General features: G+C 31.2%; 1 protein-coding gene across 6 annotated transcripts in view; it reads right to left on the reverse strand.

The window, feature by feature from the left end:
* The window catches only part of LRP1 (LDL receptor protein 1), a 271,088-nt gene that overhangs the window by 147,572 nt on the left and 109,963 nt on the right, over positions 1–13,553 (reverse strand). For all 6 annotated transcript variants that reach the window (XM_067267543.1, XM_067267545.1, XM_067267547.1 and 3 more), the window contains exons 30-34: positions 12,217–12,364; positions 8,630–8,726; positions 7,959–8,090; positions 1,434–1,534; positions 1,214–1,340 (exon numbers count right to left, since the gene is read on the reverse strand). In XM_067267543.1, coding sequence (XP_067123644.1) covers positions 1,214–1,340; positions 1,434–1,534; positions 7,959–8,090; positions 8,630–8,726; positions 12,217–12,364 — 605 coding nt within the window. The remainder of the gene's footprint in view (positions 1–1,213; positions 1,341–1,433; positions 1,535–7,958; positions 8,091–8,629; positions 8,727–12,216; positions 12,365–13,553) is intronic.

Raw genomic sequence — 13,553 nt, forward strand, 5'->3', positions numbered from 1 at the left:
ACGTTTAAATAAAACTCGTTTTGTGTTTTTTACAAAATGGAAAAATTGAACTTTTTTGTAGTTATTAAATATTTTGTTAAAAAGTTTATCAACAAGAGAGATTCATACAAACAGGAAAATATTTCACAGGAATCTATTCCTTCATTTTCAACAGTTTCCAAATGGACTATTGAATTTAAACATGGTGTGAAAACCAGGAAAATGATCTTTACAGTGAACATCCAGAAAGTGCACCAGAAATCATTAACTAAGTCCATGATACTGTTTTCATAGATCAGAAATTAAAATAATTTTACATTGCTAAAGCTGTAAATCTCTCTGATGAATCAACAATCATATCTTGATTGAAGAATTTACATACAAGAAGACTAGCCACAAGATAGGTGTCGTGTTTGTTAATAAAAATGCATTCCATCTCAAATTTCTTAAGAGTGTCTGAATCATTTCAAGAAAAATGCAACTGATTTTCTGCAAAGATTTGTTACCACAGATAAGACTTGGGCCCACCATTACACACCAGAAACAAAGGAGCAGCCAAAACAATGGACAGAATTTGTATGCTCAGTACCAAAGGCAGCAATTGAAATATTAACTCTTCTTTATCCCAATCAGCTTAAATGCTCCCTTTAGCTGTAAAATAGTGTTCACAGCCCTAGTAAAGTGGGCTTTCACCCACTGTTCAAACAGATTAGCCACTTCAAAAACTCAAATTAATAAACAATAATAATCAAAAATTTTCTGTTAATCATTTTGATTTGATTTTTAATTATAATGTTTTGCAGACAACAGTAGATCCAGAAATCTTTAGAGAGGAGTTAGAAAAAAAACCATATGCCTTACAAAAATTTTTACTACCTGAGGTACTGTACCTGGCTTTACTTGAGAAAAATCCCTCAAAAGGAGATACAGCTATGTCCTGCACACCCCCTAAATCTGCCCCTGGTTATAGTTATTTTAAAATAAATATATAATTTAAGCTTAGAAAATAATCCAAATAATTAATATTTAATTTTGGGATTACAAATTTTTGACACTGTTAAAAATTAATAAATCACTATAAAATCGTTATAATAAATAAATGATTGCTTTTTTTTTTATTCAGACAATTTTTATGTTACTGTTTTAAAATATCATAAAACTGAAATATTCATTGAATTTATAAAATAATTTTTTTAATTAATATCAATAAATTAGTATTTTATTTTCTACTTACTAATATCAATAATAGTATCCATAATTATGCCTGTCAAAGCAGCTCTTTTAATTTCATTCAAATGTGTATCTGCCCAGTATATCTGATGTTCTCTTGCATCAAAATCTATTTCAGTTGCATTAATAACCTATTTTTCAAAAAACAAAAAAATCATTTGTCTTGTAATTAATCTTATATTCTTATAAAATTTTTTATGAAATTTTAATTCCTTAAGACAAACCTTAGGTAAACTGAAAGGAGGAATAATATGATAATAGGGCATATCAAGATCAACTCCTCTAATTTCATTTGGACGAGAAAATAGAAGAACTCTCTCATTTTCTGAAAGTAAAATATATATTCAGTTTTAACGATTAAGCATGCTGACTATTGTAATTCAAAATAATTATTATTAAAAGTACAGTTTGATAATTTCTCAAAATTTCAGCTGTACCAATGAATATATTCAATAGATATATTAAAAATTCTATGAAATATAAAAAAGTTACAATAAAAATTATGTTAAATAAGCCTTATTATAAACACTAATATTCAATGGTTTTACAATAATTTTAATTTAAAACAAGAGAATAAAATTATGTAATACAATATAAGTCAATATAAGCTAAATGTGCTAAAAGTTAAAAATAATAGTGCAGCTCTGGCTGAATTACGGAAAATAAAAATTACAACAATAAAAAATTTATTAATATCTAAATAAAATTCAAAACCAAATATACTTCAACTTAGGCAAAACTGTAACAATTTATAAATATTGGATGAAATTAAATCAAATTAAAATAATTCATCAAAGATCTTCTAAATTAAAATGTACATATCTTCAATACCCAACTCGTACCACCTTATATAAGCAGCCTTGTTTAAAAGAATCTAACTAACGTTTTCGATCGTGTTTAACGACCTTCTTCAGGTTAGAACATCGAAAAAATCGAACAAAAGAACGTTTAGCAGTAACGACCGCTCGTTTGGAACGTTTTAAGAAGAACATTTTAAGAATTTAAATAGGATGGCATGCGCCATCTCTACGTCGATGAGTATTAAATAATACAATACAGGAGAATAATGTAAAGATATATAACAAACAGTGAACAATAATAATAAAAATATATGCCTTGTGGGGATATTGAAAATAAAATACTAACAGAATATGGTGCGTGCTGAACATCTCATATACCTAGGGAAGGGTAGGGGCTGTGCGGAGACTGACCTGCGGGTTCATCGTAAGCTTCTGCAAATCCGCCTTTCTGGCGTTTACGTGTCGCCTGAGCGCCAGGCCGTAGATATTTTACTAGCCTCTCGGAAGTTTATGGATTGCCCTTTCTGGCTAGCTTTGTAGATATGCCATGCCTCTGTATACCGTAGGTGCTTTATGTTACGAACTGTTTGTATTAGTCTTGCTTGGGCCCATTTGGCTTGGACTTCCTGGGGATCTGCTAGGACATAAGTCGCCAGCGCTGTGCAAGGCTGTTCGTTTCTTATGTTTCTCTGATGTTCCGCTAGCCTTTCCTTGAGTGATCTTCTGGTGGCACCAATGTAAAATAATTTATTCTGCCTCCGTGCGTCCGTAATCGGGATTTTGTAAACTCCCGGGAGGGAATTAGTGTCCGGGGGTCTTTATCAGCTCTTAACAGTTGGTATATAGTGGGACTCCTTTTGTATATTATTCTTTTGTTTGTAGCATTTCCTATGCGTCTATATATGCTGCTCAGTGCCGCTCTATAGTCCATCAACGTAAACTCCTCTGTGTTTAGGAGGTTTCTCTTCTTAGTGTGTGTCGTGGTGAGGCTAGTGATGGCTTTGTGACTGATCCCGTGCTTCTTAGCTAGCTTCATGATGTAATTCATCTCCTTATTTTCGTCTTGGGTGCTACTGCAGTGTGTGTGTGCTCGAGCGGCGAGCGCTCTGAATGCTGCGAGTTTATACGCTGGCGGGTCGTGCGAGTTCCATGGGATGAATATCGGGTTGTAAGTGGGCTTTCTGTAGACTTTAGTGTGGAAAACTCCTTGGCTATCCAGCTGTATAGATAAATCTAGGAAATGTATAAATTTATCATTTTCTTGTTCGAGTTCGATCTCGAGGCCGAATTTGTTTTCGTTTATGTTCGTTATGAATTGGAGTATGTTGGGTTTTACTTTCCAGAAAACCACTACGTCATCGACGTACCTAGCGTAAATTAGGATTTGCGAAGCATATTTAGGCAGGAGTGCATTCTCCATCGTTCTTAAGACCATCTCGCATAATGTACCTGCCAGGGGGCTACCCATGGCTACACCTTTCTGTTGCGTGTAAGTGACGCCTTTAAAGCTAAAGATGGATGAGAATGTGGTTAAGTGCGTCATCTCTAGTATATGTTTTCTTTTCTTTTCTGGGGACTTGATCACGCTTAGGAGGAAGTCTCTTAGGTGGCAGAAACATGGTTCCAGCTTGACGGAGGGATATAGAGCCTTGAAGTCCAATACGGTCATATATTTAACTTCTTGCGGATTCACGCTAGCCATTCTTTGTAGGAGGTCTATGGGTTGTTTTATGCTGTACGGACTCTGGGGTAAATATTTATTAACGAAGCCGTTAACCAATCTTTCTAGTAAAATTGTGGGTGCGCTCCCTTTATCTACCACTGGCCTTAATGCCTTATCTTCTTTATGGGTTTTAGCAAATCCAAATAGCCTTGGTGTCGAGGGAGAGTGGACGACGATATTAGTCATACCCAGTTCTTTAGCAAGCGGTGTGCATGCAAATCTTTTAATCCTTGCTTGCAGCTTCTCTAGTGCGCTTGGGTGGGTTGTAATACACTGCATATCATGTAGATACTTTAACATAAGGTCATCATAAGTGCTCCTATTCATGACCACTAAGTCTTGATTTGTCTGCCCTTGTTAGCACGATGTTGTTAGCTTTCAGCCACTCTTTACTTTTCTTGATATACTGCCATGTGGGGTCGTTGTCTTTTATACTATTTGCATGCTTGATTTTGAGTGCGGTTTCCCATCTGAACGTTTCTTTCTTAATCTCGCTGAGTCCTTCTAATGCTTGCTCGATTTCCGGCATGATTTTATCTAGTGTGAGTATCGGTTTCGGTGCGTATTTAGGGCTGTATTTACAAGCTTCTTTCAGGTACGTAGGAAGTGTGATATCATCCCAGCATATAATAGTATGGTTTATCTGCTTTTTAGGGTGAGTATCTTGGTGCTTTCTTATCCATTCCATTTTATTCCCATACTTCATCTTTAGTCTGTTTTTCACTTGCGTAGCTAGGCTTACAACGCGGCCGTTAACTTCCGTTAGGACGTGCGGATCAAGCTCGTACAGTTCGTTTTCTAGTTCAATAAGCGTATTGATTAGATAAAATCTTCGGCGTCGTGTAGAGCGGATAGCTTTTCGTAGGCATATTGTTCTTAGTTTAGGGATTAAAGAGGCACATTCGTGCGGTAAACGTATTCTCCAGATCGACATAGGGAAGACGTTGTATCTTCTGCATTCTGTCAGGAATTCAAGCTTTGTGTCATTTCTGCAGATCTTCAGTACTAACTTTCGGTACTTTTTGGCCAGCGATGCCATATTGTAGCTCATCTTTGACTGCGTGACTTATCAATACCCAACTCGTACCACCTTATATAAGCAGCCTTGTTTAAAAGAATCTAACTAACGTTTTCGATCGTGTTTAACGACCTTCTTCAGGATAGAACATCGAAAAAATCGAACAAAAGAACGTTCAGCAGTAACGACCGCTCGTTTGGAACGTTTTAAGAAGAACATTTAAATAGGATGGCATGCGCCATCTCTACGTCGATGAGTATTAAATAATACAATACAGGAGAATAATGTAAAGATATATAACAAACAGTGAACAATAATAATAAAAATATATGCCTCGTGGGGATATTGAAAATAAAATACTAACAGAATATGGTGCGTGCTGAACATCTCATATACCTAGGGAAGGGTAGGGGCTGTGCAAAGACTGACCTGCGGGTTCATCGTAAGGCGGATTTGCAGAAGCTTACGATGAACCCGCAGGTCAGTCTCCGCACAGCCCCTACCCTTCCCTAGGTATATGAGATGTTCAGCACGCACCATATTCTGTTAGTATTTTATTTTCAATATCCCCACGAGGCATATATTTTTATTATTATTGTTCACTGTTTGTTATATATCTTTACATTATTCTCCTGTATTGTATTATTTAATACTCATCGACGTAGAGATGGCGCATGCCATCCTATTTAAATTCTTAAAATGTTCTTCTTAAAACGTTCCAAACGAGCGGTCGTTACTGCTGAACGTTCTTTTGTTCGATTTTTTCGATGTTCTAACCTGAAGAAGGTCGTTAAACACGATCGAAAACGTTAGTTAGATTCTTTTAAACAAGGCTGCTTATATAAGGTGGTACGAGTTGGGTATTGATAAGTCACGCAGTCAAAGATGAGGTACATATCTTCTTGAAATTTCTTGAAACATGTAACATAATACAAATATAAATTATTTTATAAAATATTCAAAATTATTGTACTTAATATAACAAAGTTTATTTTATTTTATTACTCTTAACTATTTGCACATCATTGCTATAAATATTATATATATATTATATTAAATATATTTAATATTTTTAGTACTAATGTGCTATTTGCAGTAATTGCTATTGGTGTGTTTCTTTGCTGAGCTAATGTAAAGGTGTACTTAACAAACTGTTGTTTGAAATAGATGATGAGAATGTATATAGGAAATATCAACAGATCATTTCTTGTTGGATCCGATTCTAGTATTATTATTTATAAGTGAAACTGAGCAAAATCCTGGACCAGTAAAGAGAACTTCAATGATGATAAGTCATGGGATGTTGAGAACTTCAAGAAAGAAAGTTCATTCACCAAGTAAGGCCGAGACTCCACTAGCGTAAAAACAGGTGTAAAACCCCTTGCCATAAAAGCCTTTAATCACGTGACCATGATATTTTACGCTTGAGCAGGTCGTAAAACCAGCGTAAAAGCGAGTTAAGCAGTGTTCAACTTTCGACGCGAATACGGCCATATAATGGTAACATCCACCAACCAGAAGTCAGTGAAATCTAGATCACTGTGACATGGTGCGAAAATGGTGGAAAACGAGCTTTTGTGTATGTTCTCTCGTGACTACTCTAGAATAGATCTGGAAAGATTTATTGAAAACATCCGAAAGTATTCATGTATCTATGACAAGAGGTATCCCAATTATAATAATGGATTCCTAAAACACGTGATATGGACGGCCAAAGAAAAATCCTTCAATTTCAAGAAGTATATAATAAAAAAGCTAAACTTATAAGTGTTGTATATTATCTTAATAATACAATAATAAAAGTTAGTATATGAAAGTAAAGATATTATTTTTACTACATTTGTAATTATAGTACAGAAAAAAAACTCGTAGAATATAATCATTGTCTTTATATCGATATATCACGTATACAACTGTACAAGCATAACTTTGACAGCACTGTCGCTGTAAAAAGTTTGCTAGCCAGACCTCCACTGCAATCTGAGTGCAAACGCAAATAGGTCACGTGATTAAAAGTTTTTACGGCAAGGAGTTTTATGCCCGTTTTTGCGCTAGTGGAGTCTCGGCCTAAACTTAGTCTTAAAATGCTGAAATTTGATGCTATTTCAACGAGGATGCATATGAGAACATGTCTAACAGTTTTTATATGTATTTTGAGAAAAACTTTAATTTATTGGTTCATTTAAACAAGTTAGTAAACTAAATGCAATAACAAATTCAATAGCAGAATTTTATCAATGATTAAAAGCAGTCAAAACTATACAGGACAATAGTAAAGTTGTTGCTTGATAGAATTAATGTCTGGCAACAAACAACAATGTTTGAATTGGATTCATTGGTTAATGCCCAAAAAAAGAGTAACATTATTGAATCTGAACTCAATTTTAAAAATGCAGAAGTCAGAAATGAGATAATTAAGTTAATGAACTTGATTTTGCAATAATAAAATGAGAAATAGAATCAATCATTAACAGATGTTAAAACCTGAAGAAAAAAAAGCAGTATATCTCGTATGATTCCAGCAATATATTTAATTAACCAAAAATGTTTTCAACCACTTCCATAGGCCTTCTTCAGTTGGAACATCAAACTTAAATAAAAAATGAACAAAAAGTACATTCAAAAAACATTAAATGTAACAGAAATAATTTAAATTAAATGGGAAGAACATTCTAAATCAGTAGAACATTCATACAATTCAAATATAACAGATATAAAAAATAAAAAAATACATATTATAATCAAAAACATAAAAACATAAATACAAACAAACATAAATGAAACAAAAATAAAAATGGCAATAACAGTAGACAATTATCAGGAGACAAGTTAAAGCTAATATATAAATTTCCATGTAATCAATAACATGTCAGCATCTCTATGATGGATACAAAAGTGTTTCTATTAGCTTTAAAAATTTCTAATAACTTCAATAACTTGATGGAGTTAAAGCTCGTGGATGGCCTAATGATCTTAGCATCATCCCATTTTATCCATACATCCTGCTGGGAGGCATAAACCACTAAGACCATAATGTTAAGTTTTTTTTAATGTTATATTTGTGTTCCTTAATTCTTTGTAGTAGTGTGTGTCCAGTAGCTCCTGCATATATTAATTGTGTGTTGAAGCAGAGCTATCTCAAAAGCAATGGGTTTGCATATATCTAATTTATAATAAATAAATAATTAAAACATTAAAAAATACTCACTTAAACAAGTTTTGCCATCTTTAGCTAATTGTGTAACATGAGGGCAATGACATCGATGAGTATTGTTAAAACTTAAAACACAGAGATGAGAGCATCCACCATTATTAATAGCACATGGGTTAACTTTATTTCCTTAAAAATAATTTTATTAACAAATTTACTAAAATTGAATAAAATTAAATATTAAAATTCTCACATAAATATTAAGAAGTACATAAAATATCATGTTCATTAACAGGAAAAAAAAAAATTTTAAAATTCTATTATCATTTTCAGTTCTCATGAACAGGGCTGGATTAACCACAGAAAACAAACTGCACATCCATTTATTGGGAGGCATTTGCAGGCTCTATAGGAAAAGAGAATGTGATGAACAGTGAGAGAGAGAGAAAGAGATATTTTACTTTTAAAATTTAGTTGTAGTGAGAGTGTGGCAACGGCATATATTAAATTTCACGAACAAGGTCACTTTCTTTCGAAATCAGGCTCTGCTCATGAGAATATAAAAAATAATAAGATTTGAACAAAATCAAAATTAAACATTTAACAATAACTTAATAAATAAGATTTAGGATGCAATTTTCTTAGTAAATTTCCTTTTAAAACAAAACTTTTGTGTGTGTTGTATTTTGATATTAGAAAATAATATTTAATAAATAAAATTTTCTTACCTCTGGGCTGTCTAGAAGGATGAAATACTTGAATATCAAAAGGTTGAGTAATAGCTCGTTGAACAATTCTTACATCAGTTCCATTCCATTTATTAGCCTATTAATTATCAGACTGTTAATTTTTTACATCTTCAACACACAATATAATAATTAAAAATATTCTAATATTCATTTTAACTAAATTTAAAATTAATTGTGTTATATTCTGAAGACAAAGCTCAGGTTCTTCAAACAGTTAAAAATTTATTCTTTTAAATCAAGCTTATTTTCGGATTATAACAGCAGAAATAAGAAAATTTCAAAAATATATAAATTGAAATGAATAATCCAATTATTTTCAGTTTTTTGCTAGTAATTCTAAAAATAAAATAAAATCAAATTATCGAGCTTTTATTTATTTTAGTTCAATATTTATTCTAATCTAAAAATTACTAATAAAACTGAAAAAAAAAAAGCCAATTAATAAAATAAATCTTTCTATTGTTTAAATAATTTTATAATTTGAAATATTTATTTTAACTAAACAAATAACAACATTAAAACAACCCAATACATTATAAACTACAAGCCAACCAATACTGTATGCTATCGAGCTAGATATCGGCTATAATACTAATAAATTATAAAACAATTTGGTACTAGAGGGAGACATTAGGCACCATCTCTTAATAAATTTAATAATGTTTGGTATACTGGCACAATGAAGTGGCGCTTAATCAACACTGGGCGAGTTTTCCATCTTTATTTAGTTAGACTAAATAAAGATGGAAAACTCGCCCAGTGTTAATTAAGCGCCACTTCATTGTGCCAGTATACCAAACATAAACAACAACACGGTTTTGATTGTACCAAATTTAATAATTATAATTTTTAATTAAATAATTTAGACTACTGAAAGAAAAGAATTGGCCCAGAGTGGGACTCTAACCCACAACTCCTGCTTACTGTGCAGAGGCCAGTTGCCAATTATGCTACCTGGACCTTTTCTTCCAGTAATCTAAAATATTTAAACTATTTAATTAAAAATTATAATTATTAAATTTATTAAGAGATGGCACCTAACGTCTCCCTCTAGTACCAAATTGTTTCGTAAATTATTAGTATTATAGCCGATATCTAGCTCGATAACATAAGGCATTGGTTGTCTCGTAATTTATCTTAACTATTAATCAAACAAAAATTTTATTTCATTTACTACTGATTCGATGTCATAAACGTACATATTTTATGCAGATGGAATTATATTGGAATATTTCAATGTTTTATTGCTTGTAACTCCTGCTAGCATTCCCTAAAAACTGATAGAAGCTTTTGATACATTTAAATAACAGTATTTTATATGTTCTTGATTTTATACTTACTATTTATTAAAATTCATAATTTTGTCATAAAATTTACATAAAAACTGTATTTTTTGTAATTCTAATATTGTTTGTTACAAGTTATCTATGTTCTAAAAAGGATCAACATCCTGAGACAAAATTTATACAAAGAATATATCATCAAGATATTCCTCAAATAATCATTATTACCAAATGCATTACTGATATCAAATTTTAATTATTATCAAAATAAAAAAACTTTGTATATCATCATTACAAAACACCTTCTAGAAAAACTATTTTATAAAGCTTAAAAAGAAAGTTGTTCCAAACTCTTAAAAACGGCAAATTTATAAAAACACTCAGAGAATATAACTAATCAATTTATTCAAAATGAAATATGATAATTAAAAATAATTTTTCAATTTTTGATATTTTTTTTTTATTAAAGTAATTTTTTATAAAGTACAGTGGCACCTCGATATTCATCACATTTTGATGACTTTTTCCTCCCCCCATATTCGTCATTATTCCCGATACCGCAGTGACGCTACAGTCGCACGCCGCTCCCATCAGCTAGCTGTGTTAGCTTAATGTTGCCAATTTAGCTAACTTTTTGCTATATTTAACGAATTTATGAACAATCTAGCTATGCAAATTAGCTAAATTATAATGGCCTAACTACTTTTATAATGCTATCCAGCTATAAAAAAATCAAACAATTTTAATGGAAACAAAATGATTTGAATATTTTTATTAAAATGTACAGCTATAAATTTGAATTTTGAGTTGGCAACACTATGTCAGCTAGCTTAGTTAATCAGTCTGCTTTGTGCAGTCATCGTGTGTGTTCTTGGTTTCTCGCATTGATTATTTTCAAAATCTCAACTTTCAATGGCTCCAACAAAGCACATTGTTGTTGTTCTGACAGCTTTCCTTTTCTTCAGAGATAAAAAAAAACTTATGCTAAGTCTGAAAATGAAGAAAGTAGAGAGGTTGCAGATGAAGTTTTGATCTCTTAAAATGTGAACGTCAAAAGTTGAGCACTGCCACCTTGTAAGCCTAGAAGTTTGACTGTGGCATTTGGAACATCATTGGAATAATGCTCGACGTTCAAAATGCCACTGTCAAACTTCTAGGCTTACAAGATGGCGGTACTCAATGTTCGACGTTTTAGAGATCAAAACTTCGACTGCAATCTCTCTAATGTTTTCAACTTAGCAAAAACATTTAATATGTCGAGATCATAATTGGAATTACCGAATGTTTTAATTGATGTTGTCGTCTTCTAAATAATAATAACCTTACTCTTCTTCCCCTTTCTACCACTACACTGTATTTATTTAGTACAATAATTATAAAGACTTACAAACAACAAAATTTTTATTCTTGTATCTTTTTTTTAGGATGGGAACGAATGAATTGAATATAAGTTATTTATTATGAGAAAAATTGTTTCTATATTCGTTAGATCCTTAGGAACAAATTAATGACGAATATAGAGGTACCAATGTATTTGAAAAGTATTAAAATATTATTTCCTATAAAAATTAATTTTGACTAAAATGAAGGTAAACATCGTAGTTTTTGCAGTAAAAACAAAACTTTAAAAATTTAAGCATTGTGCTTAATACTTATGATTAATAAAGGACATAATTTCTTAAGGATTTTATAACATATTAAGAACAATTAGTAAATGTCTGAGATAGATGAGGATGTGTGCATGCAAGAGGAAAGTAAAAAAAATTTGGAATTTGAAAATTTTTGAAAAGTTTTAAAATGTTCTAGATGTTTTTAATGTTTAGGCTCAAGAAATGTCTAACAATGAAAATTCTTTGAATGAATTTCTGTAGTTCATTACAGAAATTCAGACCTCTCAATAAAATATATTTCTAATGATAATCAATTGACATTACTTCAATTTCTCTCCTACAGCCTAAAAAACTAACTATTGTTAACATTGAATTCATTTTACTCTCTTGCCACATGTTCCCACCTATTTCAAAAACATGTACTAATTGTCTTTACTAATTTTCACTCAGTCAAAAATTCCAATGTTTGGTATTATATGCATCTTAAAGTATTCTATTATTTACCACAATTTTGTCAAAATCATTCTCATAATGTTTTAAAAATCCTTATGAAATAACATCCTTTTAAACATCAATAAATTACTTTATTTGATGGCATAAATTGTTCTTTAAAAAAGAAAAAAATTGATTAAGATTAACGATTAAATTTAAAAAGAATTTCATTAATATTCACTCTGATAACAGAATTGGTTCTCCAGTCCGTCCAATATACATAATTATCAAAAAGTGCAATTGCAAATGGATGAGATAATGTTTCATGTCCACGAAGTATTTCATGATGATCGGTTCCATCATATTTTGTACTATGAATAGAATCTGATCTGAAATGATAAAATAACTTAATCATGAACTTAATAAATTTAAGATCCTCTTCTATACTAAATAAATCTGAACATACTAATTATAATTAAATTTCCTTCCAAATTAACTTCTTTTCTTAATACCCTGATATTTTTTTTATAAGTACAGGATCCATACAGGTAATTCCATCTGTGATTCCCTGACATTCCCTGACCAATTATGACATTGTTCCTGGACTATTAAGGTGTCTGCATTTCCCCTTTCCATTATGTAACATTCAGCCAACTCTATTTAAGCCCATTTTGCACACACAATTATATAAATATTTTATTAAAATCAATTAATTTGCTTTAAAAAAAAAACAAAAAACTTCACATAAAATTGATTGTGTAAAATTTTTAAATCTCATTTCTAGTCATTTCTATATCATATAAAAAATTTCATGTTTTTATTTAAATTAATTCGTAAATTTTATTTAAATAAGAAAGACTCGTGTTGAGTCATGAAATCGAATTTTCTTAAAGTGAGGAGGCGAAAAATTCAAAATAATTTAAACAGAATAAATTGCACATTCCACAAGAAGGAGAAATTGGTTATCATGTGCTATTTTTGGTCCAGCACAAACCCATTCAAGGTCATTACATTTCTTCCAATCCCTCCTTGAAACTTATATAATGGAAGTGGTGGAGTTTTGATGAAAAAAACTGGTTATTGTTGATTGTGTTTTTGAAAACCTGACTTTAACTGATCTGATCTGAATCTGATCTGAAATGATAAAATAATATTTTGGTATACCTCCGAAAAATGTAGACTTATGAAATTCCACAAGCCATCTGAAGATAAAAATTTACAGTTAGAGAGAAGTCATATCACAGATTATCAATCTATAAAAATTGGCAGAAATATTATCTCCACATATTGTATGTAGTTAGCAGTAAAAAATATAATGAATAATAATACATGAATTGCATAAAGTCTATCACACAATCCAAAATGTCCTGTACACAATATTGTTAAACTGACTGACAGTTCTTTACCTCCCCGATGGCATCAACTGAATGCAAAGGATTACCAAATGTTGCTGGATTTTTTGACCTGCATGACAAGTTGCAGACTATTATGAGATCTTAGTTAAAAGATAACTTTTATAATTTTAATTACAATATAACTTAATACAATTTTGTTTAGCACCATCTGTTATGAGACTTT

Source organism: Centruroides vittatus, unplaced genomic scaffold, assembly GCF_030686945.1.
Source record: "Centruroides vittatus isolate TY-2023 unplaced genomic scaffold, ASM3068694v2 contig_3060, whole genome shotgun sequence".
Lineage (NCBI taxonomy): Eukaryota > Metazoa > Arthropoda > Arachnida > Scorpiones > Buthidae > Centruroides > Centruroides vittatus.